The sequence below is a fragment of the Lissotriton vulgaris genome, chromosome 9 (genome assembly GCF_964263255.1).
Source record: "Lissotriton vulgaris chromosome 9, aLisVul1.2, whole genome shotgun sequence".
NCBI classification, from domain to species: domain Eukaryota; kingdom Metazoa; phylum Chordata; class Amphibia; order Caudata; family Salamandridae; genus Lissotriton; species Lissotriton vulgaris.
Genome location: NC_141697.1, coordinates 320,062,383 through 320,080,282, shown reverse-complemented (window position 1 = coordinate 320,080,282; position 17,900 = coordinate 320,062,383). Strand labels below are relative to the sequence as shown.

The window sequence follows — 17,900 nt, the reverse complement described above, 5'->3', positions numbered from 1 at the left end:
TTTCATAAATATGAGTAGTTGGCTGGACAGTGATTTATCGATGCTCTCATTTGAGTTGTAAACCAGTGTTCACTAATCTGTATCTACACCTCCCCCCAGGGAGCCTTGGACTGCTCGAACATGCTTACCACTGAGAGTTAAGTGCAGAAGGGGTACTCGTCCCAGTTGCTCAGAATCCATAATAGGCCTGGCCCGGGACATCAGCCGTAAAAGTCCTCAACCCCCACAGTTGGCTCCAGTAGCCTATGCATGCCCGTGGCTCTCTGGACGGGGTTCTTAAAACATACGTTCCCCGGCAAAGCTCAGATAAATTACACATTAACTTCCAAATGTATGCAGATGTTGAGCAAATTCACTTGCTGCCAGATGACTAGTCAAACAAATCAATCAATAACTTTATTTCGGTTCTTAGAACCAGAAAAGTGCACAAAAAAGACATAAGACATGCTTAAATAATTAAATGAAAATCAAGCAGTACAACTAATTAAAGTAGGATACAAATCATTATACAACCCTTAGGACTCGAGTACATACATACAAAGACTTAAGCGAGTGACAAAACCCTCAAAAAAAGTCCTTAAAATGTGCTCGAAAGGGGTTTGCTACGCCTTCTGGGAAGAATAGACTGATTACCAATTGTTGGTATCATGTGGCAGTAGCTGGTGTGAATAAGCTTAAAGTGCACAGTACAATAAAGAGACATAACAAAATAAAACCATATATAGAGGCCCTTATAAGGGTATACTTTTCCCAACACTCTTTGCCCTAATGTGCCAGATGGAGCGTAGATAGTTTGAGATCAAATGAACTATACAGCTCCGGCTGTCTGATTTGCATATTCTTAATGCAGTGTGCCAGTCTGTGATCCCAAGATGCTGTCTAAGTGGAGCTATCCAGCACGCACGCTGCTATGCATAGGCGCAACCAAAGTATAGTAAATGTTCACCAGTTTCAATAGCATCATAGCCCATAGGACAAGAGTTTGGGTATATGACTTTTTTGTTCCAGGAGTGAGTGAAAGAAACAATCCCTAGCCTAAATTTAATATACAGAGTTCTTGGAAGGGGGATATTTACGTAATCTAAGAACTCTTCAAACTGTAGACCCGTTTTAACACCATCGCTGCTGCAGCAATTCCCCTCCTGTGCTGCTTATTCTGCATTCCCATTGTTCATGACGAGCTCAGCTCGTCATCAGCACAGCTCAACCGGGCCTCATGGCGAGCTGAGCTCGTCATGAGCATCAAAGGGGTTAAAAGACAAAAAGGAATCTTTAAGACTGCCCTTTGTGACTGCCAGAAATCTTGCGCTGAGGACAACCTCCCAGTAGGCTGACTTGATTGTCTGGCATTCTCCTGGATTGAGGCACGATTATCCAGTAGTCACTTAATCCTTGTTTGATGAGCCAGGTCTTTACATGGTGTACCCGGGTAATTGTTAATGCCAGCTGGGTCGCCAATATCTCCTCAAGGCATTCTCTAAAAGGGGCCAGATGCTTTGTTGACTAAATCCTAACCCCGTAAAGGACTGGTTTCAGAACGGCTATGTCTTCCATCTGTTTAAGATTTAACTCGAACCTTACCTGGAGTAGTGAGGCGCTTTTCGGGAGCCTCAGAAAAGTTTTGATGAATGCATATTTTCGCTCTTTACTAGTAAGTCAAGGTTGCAGTAGCCCCACATGTCCGCACCGTATGATGCTGCCCCACATGCTTGCGCTTTGGAAATCTCTAACACTGGTGTAATCAGATTTGTGGAGGTTCTGTTAGCCAGCCCAGCAATAGAACTTGCTCTGTGTTTTAATGTCATTGCACTTTTTGCAATCTGGCCCGGCCATTTATGGGAATCATTCAATCTCAATCCCAAATAGTGGAATTCAAGCACCTGTTCAAGGCTAACCCCATCCAGAGCCACATTTCCCCTAATTTTCCTCCGCTTTATGAAGACCATGTTTTTGTTTTTGCTGTTATTTATTTCCATGCTATAAGAAACACAGGAACCCAATTACAATGGCCAGGGACCGTGGGTATTAATGAGTTTTAAACACACTGGTCCCGAACATGGACAATAAGAGCAAATGGAGATGAATATAGACTCAGAATCAGTTCTATATTTATTCTGTCCAGCCGGACAGGATCGATTTAATATTTTAAATATTCACAAAGAATAAAGTGGGGACATAATCCTGCATCCAACCAAATATATACAAAACAAATACTAAGCAAGGCTCAGGCAGAACAAATGCGTGTATGTCATACATTCAATAAAACAAGCATAAATGTGTGGAGACACCGTTACACATTAGTAATGACTGGTAAAATAGCATTTACGGTGTACAGAGAGTTGACGTTTCGATCCCTTGTAAACAATTGTGGGATCATCATCAGGACTTTGTATTACATGCCTGAGTATAATTGCTGTGAGGGGTTCTAAACCTCACACTCAGGATTCCTGATAAAAGAATGCCGCAGCAGGGCCCAGCGGGGCCCAGAGATCTCTAGCAGAGCAAGTAGGCGTAGATTTAGAAATAGAATGACGGGCTGTTTGAAAGGACCGCAGCAGCGTGTCGTTTTAGGGAGACAGATAAATCAGGTGCAGAGAGGAGCGATTCAATGAACCCACAATCCCAACTGTTGGCCGTCAACCCTGGTGTAGTCACCAACCATATGAAGCATTTCTAGCAGCCTGGCAATGGAGCGGCCCGCTCCATCACGTAGAGAAGGAGATAATCTGCGTATAGGGAGATAATGTCTTACCAGTCCACCTCCCATTTAATGTCTCTCACTTGAGCATCACATCTCACACAGTTAGCCAGGGGCTCCACAGCCAGAGCACTTAACAGAGGGGTGAGAGGGCAGCTTGTTGGGCCAGGTTTCTTCCCCAAATTAATTTGTTTAATGGCCTCCTGAATCTCCGTCACCTCTATTTTCTGGCCCAACAGGGTAGCGTCCTCCCTGGTTACAACTGAGGTGGGAAGGTCCCACACAATAGCTTCCACCTCTCCCTGAGATTAGTGCACCTCAGACTGGTAGAGGCCCTCCATGTGCATGGCAAGGGTCTGTTGCCGACTGCACTATGGTAACAGGCTTCCGTCAAGACATGCCCCATCCATCTTTGGTCTTCTTCTCTGCACGCCAACCATGCCAGGAGTTTGCGTGCCGTACTTCTTACCTCATAGAGCCTGTGTTCCTTTGCATGGTAGTGTGCCTTTGCCTTTTCCTCCACCAACTGTTTACATTCTTCCCTTAGGAGTTCGACCTGATGAGGCAGATGACTGCTTGAGTTTTGGATGTACACTGCTTCCTACCGGCCTACTCGTTGTTTTAGATCTTTCACCACCCTTTCCTTTTCATGCCATTAACCTGACATGGTAGTTTAGACTTGCCCTCGAATGACTGCCTTATAGGCTTCCCAGAGTTTCCCCCTCAACCCTAGTCCATTCTCACTGAGTCCTCTTTAAAGTAGTCATCCGTAGTCTGTCCCACCCAATCCCTAGTGTCTAAATCTTGCAGGACCCATGGATCCAGTCTTCACTTGGATAGGCACTGGGTGTGTATGCACTACAGCATGGTTTCCAGTGGAGAGTTGTCGGATATCCTACATGAGAGAAAGTGTGTATTCCTATAGCTGTCCTTCTTGTTTAGCAAAATAAAGAGGCAATCCAGTCTAGAAAACAAGTGCCGCATAGGAGTATTCCCTGGCAGTGGGGTGCATGAGGTCCCATAGACCAAAGGCAGTCAGGAAGTGTTGCAGTCGTTTGTCTTCATGGCTCGGGTCGGCAGTCGTATACCTATCCATATCAGGGTGTATGTAGTGTTAGGTTTATGTTCCCTTCCATGAATCGGAGCCCTACGGACCCTGTGATATCCTTGTCCCCATATGCCCCAGCATACTCCAAGTCAAGTCAAGAAACACTTTATTCGATTAATTAAAATCATAAAAGCGATTACAGCATTTCATTCCTCCAGATATAAGCACATTAAACCAAATTCATCATAAAAGTACATAAAAAATGTTTTAAAAGTTAAAATAGCAAAAGATAAATTTAAAATCAGTAACAGGAGATATGCAATCAGGCCTTGGAAACAATTGCCGCTATTCTTTTAGCTCTATTACGCACAGCAGCCACCAGGAAACAGGCAACCCCGAAGATCACCCGGGTGCTGCCTAGGGATTGTAAATACATGAGTGCGGGCCTTACTTGAACAAACCCCACCTCTCTCAACAGCGGTACCAAAAACTGTTTCCTGATATCGGTATAGTGGTCACAAAACATAATGAAATGCAAAGAGTTTGGTTAGAGAAATTATCACAACTACAGGGGATGGACAAATCGGGTTTACCCCACACTGGGAAATGACCCAGAGAAAAATGGATTACATTGAATCTAAATCTAATGAGAAGGTGACGATGGAAGGGAATTGACACTATCTTTAGGGCTCAAGGAGAGGCCAAGTCAACAGAACATAATTTGCTCTGACAGATGGTTTTAACAGTTCCACTTCCTCCCGTTCTTGTTCCACTAAACCCACATAGTTAATCTTAATCCACTCTAGGTCACCCTTCTGTATCAAATTTGGGGACGTATACAATTCTGGGCGTCCAAGTTTATGAAATGTCTCCATTGTATTCCTGGTTGAAGGTACATGGACACCACCACTATCTTCTCCACATCCCATTCTCCCTGTATTGCGGCATAGCGGCTCTCTCTGTCTGCACATGGGAAGTGATGTACGCGCCAAGATACTCACCTGAGCCGCAAGTAAACCCGGAATGGACCAGTGCCTTGTAGCTGTACCTACCTCTAAAACCACAGTGATTACTCACTAGAAGTGTCTCCTGCAGTAAAATCAAATCGGAGTCTTGTCTCACAAGGTCACCACTCTACATCTCCCTCTTATGTCCTAACCAATTCACTTTCCATGTTAGGATTCTAAGACCCTGTCTTTGATGACCTGCCAATGTGTAGATTTCCAACGTATGAGAAGAGTCAGTAAACCCTGTCCGTCCACATTGTTAACATGTGTAGGAGTAAATTTACCCCCAAATCTCCCAAATACAATCCCCCCACCATGCTGCCACATGCTGCAGGCTTATAATTGCCTGCTGCCCCAATGCTTGGGGCGCTTGTCACCCGGTCCCAGAAAATACTTTAACGTGTTAAACCTGTTAAATCCAGCACCCTAAGAGTTCAGCATCCTCCGGTCATATTGTGACCCAGTGGGCAACCCTGCAATGTTGTGGCCCCATTCCAGAATCTCTTCCCCACCTCCAGGTCCTTGTGGCATACAGGAGATCTGTGGTTGATGATTCCTGGCTCGGGGGAAGGGGGGGGGGGGGGGGTCATAAAATGGCAGCAGCATGTTCCGGTTCTCCTCCTCAGATTGTGGCGATGTTGGTCCTGTTCACTGCGAGAGCGTTGCCCATGGTCCCATATGTCATGATGACAAGCGCCACTGCCGCTGTTTCTTACTTCTGTTTGAGTATGAACACTCTAACCAATCCCAGTCCACTGGCAATTTGAAGTACCATCATTTACCTTCCAATAAGATTTGGCTGGAAATAACAGTGAATTCGACAGTAAGCTTCTGTAGCTCCACCTTTGCTGTGTCAAAGCATCTTCGCTTTACTTGCACCGCCTGTGTGTAGTCTGGGAACAGCATGACTGTACAGTTTTCATAAAGTGGGCAATTTTGGAGAGCAGCCCTGAGAATAGCATCACGGTGTCTGTAATTGAGGACCCTATTGATCAATTGTGTGCTCTAGTGTGGGCTTAAAGTCCCTGATTGCGTGGAGTAAGTCCTTGAGAAAGGGATCTGAGTCCCCAGTCCTGTTAGCTCCTCCTCGCCCAGCACTAGAGTCAGCAGCTTCACCAGTTGATTCACTTCTGAAGGATCCAGCCTGTTGACTGCTTCGATTTCTGGCCTTGTCTCACCCCTATTGTCTCTCCCTGCCAAGCAAGCTGTAATTCTACCCCTTGGGACCTAAATTATGGCCACCGTGGCTATACGTCACCCTGTGGTGCGGCTGGAGGGTCTTGTGCTCTAGAGCCCAACAGGTGAATACCCATTCTGGTCGCCAAGTCCCTTTAAAGGTGGCGCATGGGAGAGCAGGTTAGAAGATGCAGGGCCATGTTCCCTTTTAAGGCCGCAGCCACGAAGTGAGCTACTTGGGTCTAGCTTGCTCTTAATGCAGGAGGCACTCACCACTACCGTCCCTGGCAGCACACCCTCGCCAGTTACCAGCCCCCCATGCATGGTGCGGGCAGGCTGTGGAGAGATGCAGGATCTCAGTGTCCAGTCGGGCACTATCCACGTTTGGGTCACTGTCCAGCCTGGGAGTATGAGGCCCTTATTATATACCAAAAGAAACACAGGGGGTCTATTGGCTAACTATTAAAGCTACACTATCCGTACAGAGTCGCCTAGATCTCAACGTGTGTGAATCACAGAGATAGTGAAAGGATGAAGACATAAGTAAAGAAGAGTGGACTCCAAACGCAAAAGAGATCGATACATTATAGAATATTCATCAGTGGCTGACCAGTCCCAGACCGTTGATATAGGGTTTCCATCAAAAGAGACTTTTGTGATCAGTCATATCTTCTGGCCAAACCCTAGTGTGTGAAAGGCTGGTCCCCTGATCATAGGGACTAAACCACACAGTGTTGATAACTTAGGATTTGGTCCACCAACTTTACTGAAACATCCGAAATGACCGATCTATTGATGGTTAGAAAAAAGGTGCAACAAAATAAGAAATGTGACTTAAAATAGGATGGAATGTCCTCCTTTATGCAAACTTTATTCTATGGACGTGACATGCCTCCTAATTAAAAACAGAACAGTGCAAAGTGACAGTAACAAATATCTGTCTGTAAATGGGCCAACATGTTTCTGCCTATTGGGTATCTAATCCCACGGCATTCATCAGGGCCTCTGTTCTAATACTCGTTGCACTCTTACCAGTGAAAGAAGATCACCTTCAACAAAAAACCAAAAAATGTTGATAAACTGAAAAAGGAATGGTTCAATACGGCACAACCTGTACTAACCATGTGTTGTCACCCTCCGACTCACTCGTATTATAGTGAATCCTGCGAAGGAAAGCACATCATAAATTAACTATGTATATTAATTGTATCAATTCTCAATACATTTAGTCCACCCAAATATACCAACAATGTGTGAAAAAAGTAATATATTACATGCTCACCCTGACTGATGGGTGAAGCTACCTCACCTCACCTGGACGCTGCTCAGGTATAGGAGGCCCCGCACTGGTATAGGGAAGAAAAGAGGAATGTCGCATAATAAAACTAAAATATATTAGCCTATCACTATGTGTCAGACTCCTTTCTATATTTATTACCCTTTTTCCCAGACTTTAAAAACTGAAGTGAGTCAATAAAAGACCCAGTGGACCCAGCACCATAGTATCCCAAAACATACTCTCTCTGACATCTACTGGTATAAATCCCAGCAGTACTCTAATCCAAAGATAAATTATACTCATTGTCAAACCACCTCTATAGTATCTAGGCAGTCAATGTTCTCACTTACCTATCCATCGGTGCCACAAGCTGTCATCTGAGGCTTGGGGGAGGCACTGACCTAAGTGTGAACAGAGTATAAATAGGCTAAGGAGGATAGTTTGTGTTGTAACCCTCCGCCTAACTAGTATATAGCGTGTAACCCCAATGTTCATTGTAAATTGTCTGGTATCTAATTCTATTCCCCTAACGTGAGGGACAATACCTTTCTGAGTGTTAGATGATCAATAATGTTTGTATATTGTATTTTTAGGTCTTTATAGGTCGCGCACTACTTTGCGTTCGAAAAAACGTCTATAATAACGCGTGAACCACACGTAGAAACTACAAGGCTGCATCATCGCGGCCATCTTAGTAGTTTATACGTGGTTGTTCTGTAATAGCGCGTGAGTATGCGCGAAAGACTACTAAATCTCGTCATAGCGGCCATATTTGTAGTTCTGGCACCGTCATACGAGGTAGGGACTCAAGTGCCGGTTATAAAGTGGTTCAATATTTGAAACAGGTCACACTAGGTGTACATCTAGTGTTGACCCTCTGCCATACCACATTGACAGTATGGAAAGATGTAGTTAAAGTACAGATGAATGAAATACTGTGTATAACGAGATATCGCGAGATCTCGCGAAATCTCGACCTAAAGGCTACTGAATGACATCACGCAGGGCATGATAGTAGTCCTGAATAACGCGAGTCGTCCAGGCTATAGCCACATAAGGGGATTGTCGATTATAGGCTTGCCAGGATTGTATAGCCAAGCTACGTATTATAGCATGACAAAAAACCATTAATTACTGTATATAGCCAAATGTTTGAACAACACTTTGGAAAATTATGTATATAGATTTCATAGTGGTGAAGACCATGTGCACTGTAAGGAAGGTAGTATAATGTATGTAGATGGCCAATCATATTTTTAGTGTCATGCTACTAGACCTCATATGTTGTACTAAAGAACCTCTCAGTGTAAATAGCCCAGTATGTGAAAATGTGACCACCACTATATAGGGGCTGCAACACTCCCATGCTGCGGTAGATACATCTTTAGTTGTACAGCAGATATCACTGCTTACATTAGCCTATCCTAATATGGCTATCTGTTGATCGCGTTTGTACTCTCAAGATAAGATGGTATAGCAAGGTCCACGGAATCTCATCGTTTAGTCCCCTTTTGTCTGACTGAAGCTTATAAATCCATTGCTGTTCTTTTCTGAATAGATATCGAGGCACATCACTTATATGGCTAGGTATGTGCGGTTTTTCTAACACCGTCCATTGGAAATCCGTTTCGTGGTGTGCCTGTTCCAAAAAATGTCTGGTAAGTCTAGTATGGCTTTTCTTACACCGGAATGAGCTCTTGTGTTCCAGTATTCTCGTCCGAACCCGCCTAGTAGTCATTCCTACATATCGTGTAGAACACGGGCAAATCAGCATATAAATCAGGTTGGTACTGTTGCAGTTGCTGAAATTATTCTGTAGCCAAGGTCTATTGGTCCCTATGTCAATCTCCTTTGTGTGTCTAGTCTGTGGGCATACCGAACATGTGCCACATGGATGGTGACCGACCGCCGGAGGGAGATCCCAAAGGGTTTCGGCTAATTTCTTAGGAGTCTCTTTTGGACGTGTATGAACCAAGCGATCCCGAATGCTGGTGGCCCTTTTAAATGCAAACAGAGGTTGTGCTATTTTGTCTTTACCATGATTCAAAAGGCGCCAATGTCTTTTCACTATCTTTTGGATTGCATTACTTCTGGTGTTAAAGGTGCTCACGAACGTGAGTCTTTCCAAGGGTGGTTTGACACATGGGGCTTCGAGAAGAGCCTATCTGTTATTATTAAAAGCTCTTTTTCTCGATTGCTTAATGAGCAACTTAGGGTAATGTCTATCCCTCAATTGTTGACCCAGGTTGTCAGCATGTGTCTCAAAGTCCTCTCTATTGGAACAATTTCTGCGAACACGCAGAAATTGACCATAATTGACCATAAGGTAAATTTTGGCGCAAGGACTTAGGGTGATAGCTCTCATACAGGAGAAGTGAATTTCGCGCCATAGGTTTCCTGTAGAGTTCACTCTGCAAGCCTGCAGGAGTGGCATAGATTGACAAATCAAGGAAAGCTATTCTGTCTCTGTTGGCTTCCATAGTAAATTTCAGGAACTGATTTTTGCTATTTAACCATTGATGGAATTGGTTAGCGGAGTCAAGCGTTCCCCTCCACACCACCAAAACGTCATCAATATAACGTTTCCACCACCTGATAGAGGTGTGGAAGGGGTTGGTGGGGGTTAACACATGTTGTTGTTCGAACTGGTGTACATAAAGGTTCGCCAGACTTGGCACGAAAACGCTGCCCATACTGGTTCCAGAGATCTGGAGAAACAGCTTGTATTCATGTCTGAAAAAATTACTTTTCATGGCCAGAGCCGCTAAGGCCATTATGAAGGGTACTGGTGTGATGGTGTCCCCTATGCTATCCCTCTGCCTAGATACTATAGAGGTGGTTTGACAATGAGTATAATTTATCTTTGGATTAGAGTACTGCTGGGATTTATACCAGTAGATGTCAGAGACAGTATGTTTTGGGATACTATGGTGCTGGGTCCACTGGGTCTTTTATTGACTCACTTCAGTTTTTAAAGTCTGGGAAATAGGGTAATAAATATAGAAAGGAGTCTGACACATAGTGATAGGCTAATATATTTTAGTTTTATTATGCAACATTCCTCTTTTCTTCTCTATACCAGTGCGGGGCCTCCTATACCTGAGCAGCGTCCAGGTGAGGTGAGGTAGCTTCACCCATCAGTCAGGGTGAGCATGTAATATATTACTTTTTTCACACATTGTTGGTATATTTGGGTGGACTAAATGTATTGAGAATTGATACAATTAATATACATAGTTAATTTATGATGTGCTTTCCTGCGCAGGATTCACTTTAATACGAGTGAGTCTGAGGGTGACAACACATGGTTAGTACAGGTTGTACCGTATTGAACCATTCCTTTTTCAGTTTATCAACATTTTTTGGTTTTTTTTTAAGGTGATCTTCTTTCACTGGTAAGAGTGCAACGAGTATCAGAACAGAGGCCCTGATGAATGCCGTGGGATTAGATACCCAATAGGCAGAAACATGTTGGCCCATTTACAGACAAATATTTGTTACTGTCACTTTGCACTGTTCTGTTTTTAATTAGGAGGCATGTCACGTCCATAGAATAAAGTTTGCATAAAGGAGGACATTCCATCCTATTTTAAGTCACATTTCTTATTTTGTTGCACCTTTTTTCTAACCATCCATAGATCGGTCATTTCGGATGTTTCAGTAAAGTTGGTGGACCAAATCCTAAGTTATCAACACTGTGTGGTTTAGTCCCTATGATCAGGGGACCAGCCTTTCACACACTAGGGTTTGGCCAGATGATATGACTGATCACAAAAGTCTCTTTTGATGGAAACCATATATCAACGGTTTGGGACTGGTCAGCCACTGATGAATATTCTATAATGTATCGATCTCTTTTGCGTTTGGAGTCCACTCTTCTTTACTTATGTCTTCATCCTTTCACTATCTCTGTGATTCACACACGTTGAGATCTAGGCGACTCTGTACGGATAGTGTATCTTTAATAGTTAGCTAATAGACCCCCTGTGTTTCTTTTGGTATATATTAAGTTGGAGCTGGGGATAAAACCAGGTGTGGGTCTTTAAACTTTATATCCCCCCTTTGAAAGTTTTTGTATTTATCAGTATGAGGCCCTTGTCACTGGTGCCGCCAAGCAGTTCTTGCAGCGCCTTGTTGGGGCCCAGCTCACCTCTCAAGGTGTCCTTGTCTGCTGGGAGTGCACCGAAGTCCTAGTAGGGCGCCCAGCATGACCCATCACTCCAGGGCCTCCACCCATCGCAGACACCATTCAGGGCCTCTGACCCCTTCTGCGGAGTGGCCCTGCACTTTCCAGCTACCGTCCACGCCAGCTGCCGTCGCCTTATTGAAAGGGAGCATGGCCGTTGTACACCACCAGCGGCCCTTTGCTTCAGACGCCACCAGTTAACTCGGACCACCTCCACTAGAAGTGGCCCCGTAATCTGATCCTTCTCACATGGGGTGGAGGAGGGGCACATCACCAGATTGTGCCAAATGGGTGCTAGGAATTCCCTTTGTCTGCAGGAGCCAAGACTCAGAGTGCCATCTTGCCCCGTCACTGAGATCACTCTCTCAATAGTATATATTTATAGCATAATACCTAGACCCGGAAACAAGGTATGAAAGTGCTTCTCTACTTGAGAATTTAGCATGTTATGTACGAGGAGACTCCAGAGGCTGAGAGGGCCACCAGAATGTTTTTATACTTTTGGATTCAAAAGATAGGTTTTCAACTGTTTATGGAAATTAGGTAAATTACATTTTTTCATCAGCTCCAAGGGCATGGTATTTCATACTCTGGCTGTTATTACTGAAAGTAATCTTCCTCCTATCAGTTTCCTATATCTTGGGACAATTCACAGATTTTGGTTTGCAGGCCTCAACATTCTCTTAGATTTATGTTAAATGAGAAGGAGCCTCTGGGTGTACTGAGCAGGAGCAGTGCGCCCCAGCAGCTGGATGACAAAGAGCCACCCAGCACTGCCAAGTGCAGCAGTTGCCTGGTGACAGGAAATAAAGGAGCCACCAGGAGCTCTGTAGCTCCATGAGTGACAATATAGGAGTTGGTGGAGATTGGATGGCTTGACCCCATGCCTATATTCTTGCACGATTGGACTATTAGGTGCATATCCTGCAAGACTGGTTGGTGTACTTGAGCTCAGGCTGTCCAGAGCAGCATTTTTTTTTGTGTGTATCAGTATTTCGGGAAACTAATTAGTATATATAAATAACAGATGCACGAACAAGCCCAAGCCCGGAATTAATTGCCCTGCGTGGTATGTACCAGGTACGTAGTGTTCCAAAAAATACATTACTTATTCAATCATTGCTAAAGACATACCCTTCAGACACCAAAGTGCTCACAAGCAAAAACATATGATGGCGAGAGAACTTTTTGTACTGCTATACTTTTCAATCCAACATTGACTTCTAAAGAAATTATTAAAGTACTGACAGTAGTCTGTTCCCCGAATAAAATAGTTCACTCTTTGACTCCACGATTTGATTTCATTAGATTTATAGCCAGATTCTTCCACTCCAAACCTAACCTTTCAATGGTTCCAAGGGTTCCAAATATTCAGTAATAAAACTACCATTATGCAATTGATCGAACCCTTCTCCCCGTGTCCAGAGGAAACGGAATGTCTTCCAGCTTTTTCCCCTTGGACTCTAATAAGCATTGCTTGGACGTAGGAAGTTGGATCACCCCCCTGAAACAATCTATTCGCTGCTAAACTCTGTAATCTTGTTGTGATTTGAGAAGACGTCTGATATTTTGTCCACTTCTCCTTCAATTGAAGGCATTACACACAAAAGTAAAAGGACTCTTCCCTCCTTTTCAAACTATGTGTACCTAAACAGTTGGCTGCATATATTCATGGAGGGTTCAAAACTGGTATGAGACGTGAGATTCCTCTTTTCTCAGTGCTAACTGCCAACATTGCTATCTCCCTTTTGAGTCTTCTACAAAAGCATTTGCTTGTGATCTGATGCCAGACACTGCTTTATCCCTTTCCCTGGTGAGTATTTGTGTGTTCCCCACTCTGTTTTATCTACTCCCTCGGGTGTTCATTGTAAATGTATGCTGCCAGCACCCAGTGGCTTAAAATCAAAACTTGAGGTCCAGGAAGAGAATCTCCATGATTATTCAGCATAGGACGTTGGTTTCAGGGTAGAAACACATGCAAGCCCCACATGGAGATTAGGGATTTAATGGTAATAGGGCATGTTTCTTCTATAAAATAAATGAATGATTGTCTAACGATGTAATGCTTTCTTTGCCCACAGAAAGAGCTGAGTAGTTTGCAAGTTTGGTATTCGAAGCTGCACTCCACCTCTGGCAAGGGTACCATGTTTAAGCAGCTTCCTCCACTAAAGGTAATATTGCTGCTCTGTTCATCTTGTAATATGCACTTTTACTTCAGGTGGTGAAGACTGGGTATGAAAGAGAGAAGCTTTAGGCTTAAAATCTTACAACGGGCATCAATAGACTCTCAATGCATGGTGTATATATTGTATTCCTATTTTGTGATTTATTTGCTTCAGAATCCTTCACTAAAGTTTACCGCATGGTTGATATAGTGTCTGCAGTGCAGGATTAAATCTCATTGGTCCATTCACGGTAGACTTTCCTTGTGAGCTAGTTGAAGCTAGAGGGTGCGTCCTAATGGCCATCTATATTCTTCTTAGCTTTTGAAGCTATCCAACCTTTGACTGCCTATGCCATGCTCTGGAATCTTGTGGACCTGCTTGTGGATTGTGCTCGGTTTAATAGTTTTCCACATTTGGCATCTGATGTAACTCATACTTGTATTCAGTGAAATATTTATTGTCACCAAATAGTGAACACTAGTGAAATTAACACTCTGATCAGATTGCACAAGTGCCTTCCCTAGAACAATACAGACAGTTTTTGCACTAGTGGCTCCCATAGCTCGAAAATTGGCCCCCACTGATCCGGCACACCGGGAAAACGCACGGTGCCCTCCACGGCCAGTCCGGCCCGGTCTTCAAGCAAAGTCTTTTGGAATAAACTATAGGAAACAAGAAAATGGGAATCGGGATCCGTCCAAATGAAGTAATGTGCGGAATTGGAATATAAAAATCACCATGTCACTGAAGTCTGATGTCATTGACATAAATTATAAAGCCACTATGATGCTGAGATTTTCGAACTGTGTGCTCTGTCTTGTTCTAGCTCAGTCAAGGCAACTTCACGTTGGAGCTGGATGTGGACGAAGTATACACCTTAACGACTGTCACAACAGGAAACAAAGGCTCCTATCCAGACCCACCGGCCTCACAGCCATTCCCCACCAAGTACAAGGATGACTTCAATGTCCGTAAGTCTCTGAATTGTATGACATATTCCAGACACTCCTTAATATTCTGGTGGTTCGGATATTCTAGATTTCGCGAGGATATTCCTATACCTAGAACTAGCTGACAAAGCATACCTAGCACGCGGCTACAGTGATTAACAAACTTCCCTCTCTAGCATGAATAAAGCAATACAAACAATAATCGGTGGCCCCTCCGATACAGCACGGAATTAACAGACCTGATAACAAGACATTATCAAATACAACTAGACCCAGTCTTACCCAGTCTTATCAAGCGGGATAGTTGTTGTCTTAAGTGTGTACCTACATCAGGACACCCTTTTTTTTTAACATGTGATCTCAGAAAGAAAACCTGAGCGAGATACAGAAATAGTGTTTGAGAAACTGTCCTGAAGAAGGTTTTTAACTGAAACGCTGCGTCGACTTTTGTTCTCAAGAACAATTTTTAATTCATTGTATAACATACTGTATTTTTTGTAATTATTTTGTGTGTACTGCTTAATAACTGTAAAAAAAAATTTTTACCTATGAAATTGTAGTAAGGATCCGTTAAGTAAATTAGAGACAAAGTCCAAGTTGTAGTTTCACCTTTCTAGATTTAATGGTAAGAGTGAATCAACCCACGACCAATGAAGTAGAGTAACAGGTATGCAATGGTCATGACAAACACATCACCATTCTAAGAACATGGAACAGGAACCTAAGCATAACATTCCTTAAAGAGCAAGTATGACAAAACGATATAAAGCTATAAAGTACATACTACACATCCTTCCCCTAATAAATGAAAAAGAAAAGCAGATAAAAGAAAACACAGTAATATAACATAAATGGATACATTAAAAAAAACAAGATTAATTCAAAACATAATCATGGAGTCTCACAGGAACAGATCTGATTCTGCGACTGAGATCCCTACCATCCCCCGCACCAATGGAATTGGAAACAGGCTGTAAATTGGGAGAGGGAGTAAGACCATTTGAATCACCATGTGCTAACAGGGAAGGATCAAGGGAAGAGGGATTAGTAGGAACTGAAGGAGCAGATGGAGACCTGGAGGATTCACCAACCCCGAACCAATCAGAACTGCGATCCTCAGACAAATCTGAGGACTGCTTGTTGGAAGAAATGATCTTAGCTTGTTGGTCAGAGATTTTAATAAGAGCATTCTTGTTCCACCAACCCCTTTCAAATAAAAGAGCTGCAGAACGAGAAACTTTTAAAACCTTAACAGGAGCAGAAAATTTGGATTGCCCCTTAGTTATTTTAACAGGTTTCTTAATGATGACCCAATCACCAGAAACAAGTGGTTTTTCTGTGACATGCATACGTTTGTCATAATTATTTTTGTAACTTTCCTGTTTGCTCTTGACATGTTCACGAATTTTAGCTAAATCCACGTTGACCAGAGAACTTTTCATCAACCAAGATGGGTTCAACCTAGAAATGGGAATTCTACCTCGCAGTAAAACAAAAGGGGACACTCCTGTCGTACTATGCGGGGTACAATTATAGTTCCAGATCTTCTCGCTTAGAAATTCGGCAATATCAAGTTTATTAGCACAGGCTGTTTGAATAGCTTCCTTCAATAAACGGTTAGCTCTTTCTACAAGGCCATTAGAAGCAGGACAGTAAAGAGGAACTAACATGTGTTTAATGTCTAAATTGTTTAAAAACAAATTCATCTCCTGTGAGACAAAGTGCGAACCGTTATCTGAAACAATTTCATGTGGAGTACCATCGATGACAAACAAACCCTTTAAAAATGAAATTACAGCAACAGAATTAGGGTTCTTGACCAAAGAAAAATAGATCCATTTAGAAAAGTAATCAATGGCCACGATTAAGAATTTGAAGTCATCATTGAAAACAGGAAATGGACCAGAAAAATCTATGGCAATTTTCTGCCAAGGAGACTCAGGCCACTCTACAGGGACAAGTGGTGCATTGGACAACTTCCAGTGTTTATCCGAGCATAGACACTGTGGGCATTGATTGACAAAGGATTTAACCTGGCTATCGATACCCGGCCACCAATAAGTGGTTTTAATCTTATTGGTGGTACCAGTGATACCAGGGTGAGATTCATGGGCCAAAGAAATAATGGATTGTCGGATGCCAACGGGTGGGACAAATTTGTCTTGCCTGAACAAAATGTCACCTGACACCGACAATTCAGATGCAACCTGTGCATAATGATTTTCCTCCGTTGACATGCTTCTATCCCTGGGCCAACCTTTAATAAAAAATTTCTTAACATTGAGTAAACAAGAATCGTTATCCATACCCTTTAACCACTCTTGTTTAGTAAGTTTTGTACCAAGAAGGGCATCATCAACGGCAAACACAAACTCTAAGTCAGAGTTGACTAAATTACACGTGGACAAAGGAATGCGTGACAAACAATCAGCACGAATGTTTTTGCCACCAGGCAAATATTTTATCTCAAAATTAAATTCTTGAAGACGTGCCAATAGTCTAACTAAGCGAGAAGAAGCTCGATTGGAGGAACTCTCACCAAGCATGTAAATTAACGGCTTGTGGTCTGTGTATAAAAGAAATCTGGTACCCCAAATGTACATTTTAAATTTTTCAACAGACCATGAGCAAGCTAAGGCTTCTCACTCTATGGTGCTGTAATTTGCTTCAGCTGAAGATAACGAACGAGAAGCGAATGCAATGGTGCATTCCTCACCCTTAATCACTTGACTAAGAACAGCTCCTAGACCACGGGAACTAGCATCCACAGTAATGATGCATTGTACACCATGGGAAAATGGCTTGATGGCAGGAGCAGAGAGTATCAAATCTTTGACAGAGTCAAAAGCAGATTGAGATTCAGAGGACCACACAAATTTAGCATGTTTTTTTAACAGATCTCTAAGAGGTTGAACTACAAGAGCATAGCTCCTAACAAAACGAGCGTAATATTCACTCAACCCCAAAAATGCTCTGAGCGAGTCTTTATCCAGAGGAAGAGGAGCATTTTTAATAGCTTCCAACAAAGAAGATTTGGGTTTAATACCATCTTTTGAGAGGTTGTGGCCTAAGTAATCAACCTCATTAGCCAAAAACTTACACTTCTTCTTGTTGACGGTAAGACCATTGTTTTGTAGAGATTTTAAAACATACTCCATCAATATGTAATGTTGATCCAGGGATTCGGAATGAACCAAAATGTCATCCTGGAACGCCTGAATGCCAGGACAATTATAAAAAAAAGAGTCCATTAATCTTTGAAATATACTGGCTGCGGAGGCAAGCCCAAATGGTAACCTTTTATACATATACACACCAAAAGGTGTAACAAATGTTGTGAGAGGTTGAGATTCTAAAGATAAAGGAATTTGGTGGTACGCTGAGCGCAAAT

General features: G+C 42.9%; 1 protein-coding gene across 4 annotated transcripts in view; it reads left to right on the top strand.

Moving 5' to 3' along the window:
• GALC (galactosylceramidase) overlaps positions 1 to 17,900 on the top strand; it is a 250,366-nt gene that overhangs the window by 201,878 nt on the left and 30,588 nt on the right. For all 4 annotated transcript variants that reach the window (XM_086937607.1, XM_086937608.1, XM_086937605.1 and 1 more), the window contains exons 12-13: positions 13,476 to 13,565; positions 14,386 to 14,530. In XM_086937607.1, the coding sequence (XP_086793733.1) occupies positions 13,476 to 13,565; positions 14,386 to 14,530 (235 nt within the window). The remainder of the gene's footprint in view (positions 1 to 13,475; positions 13,566 to 14,385; positions 14,531 to 17,900) is intronic.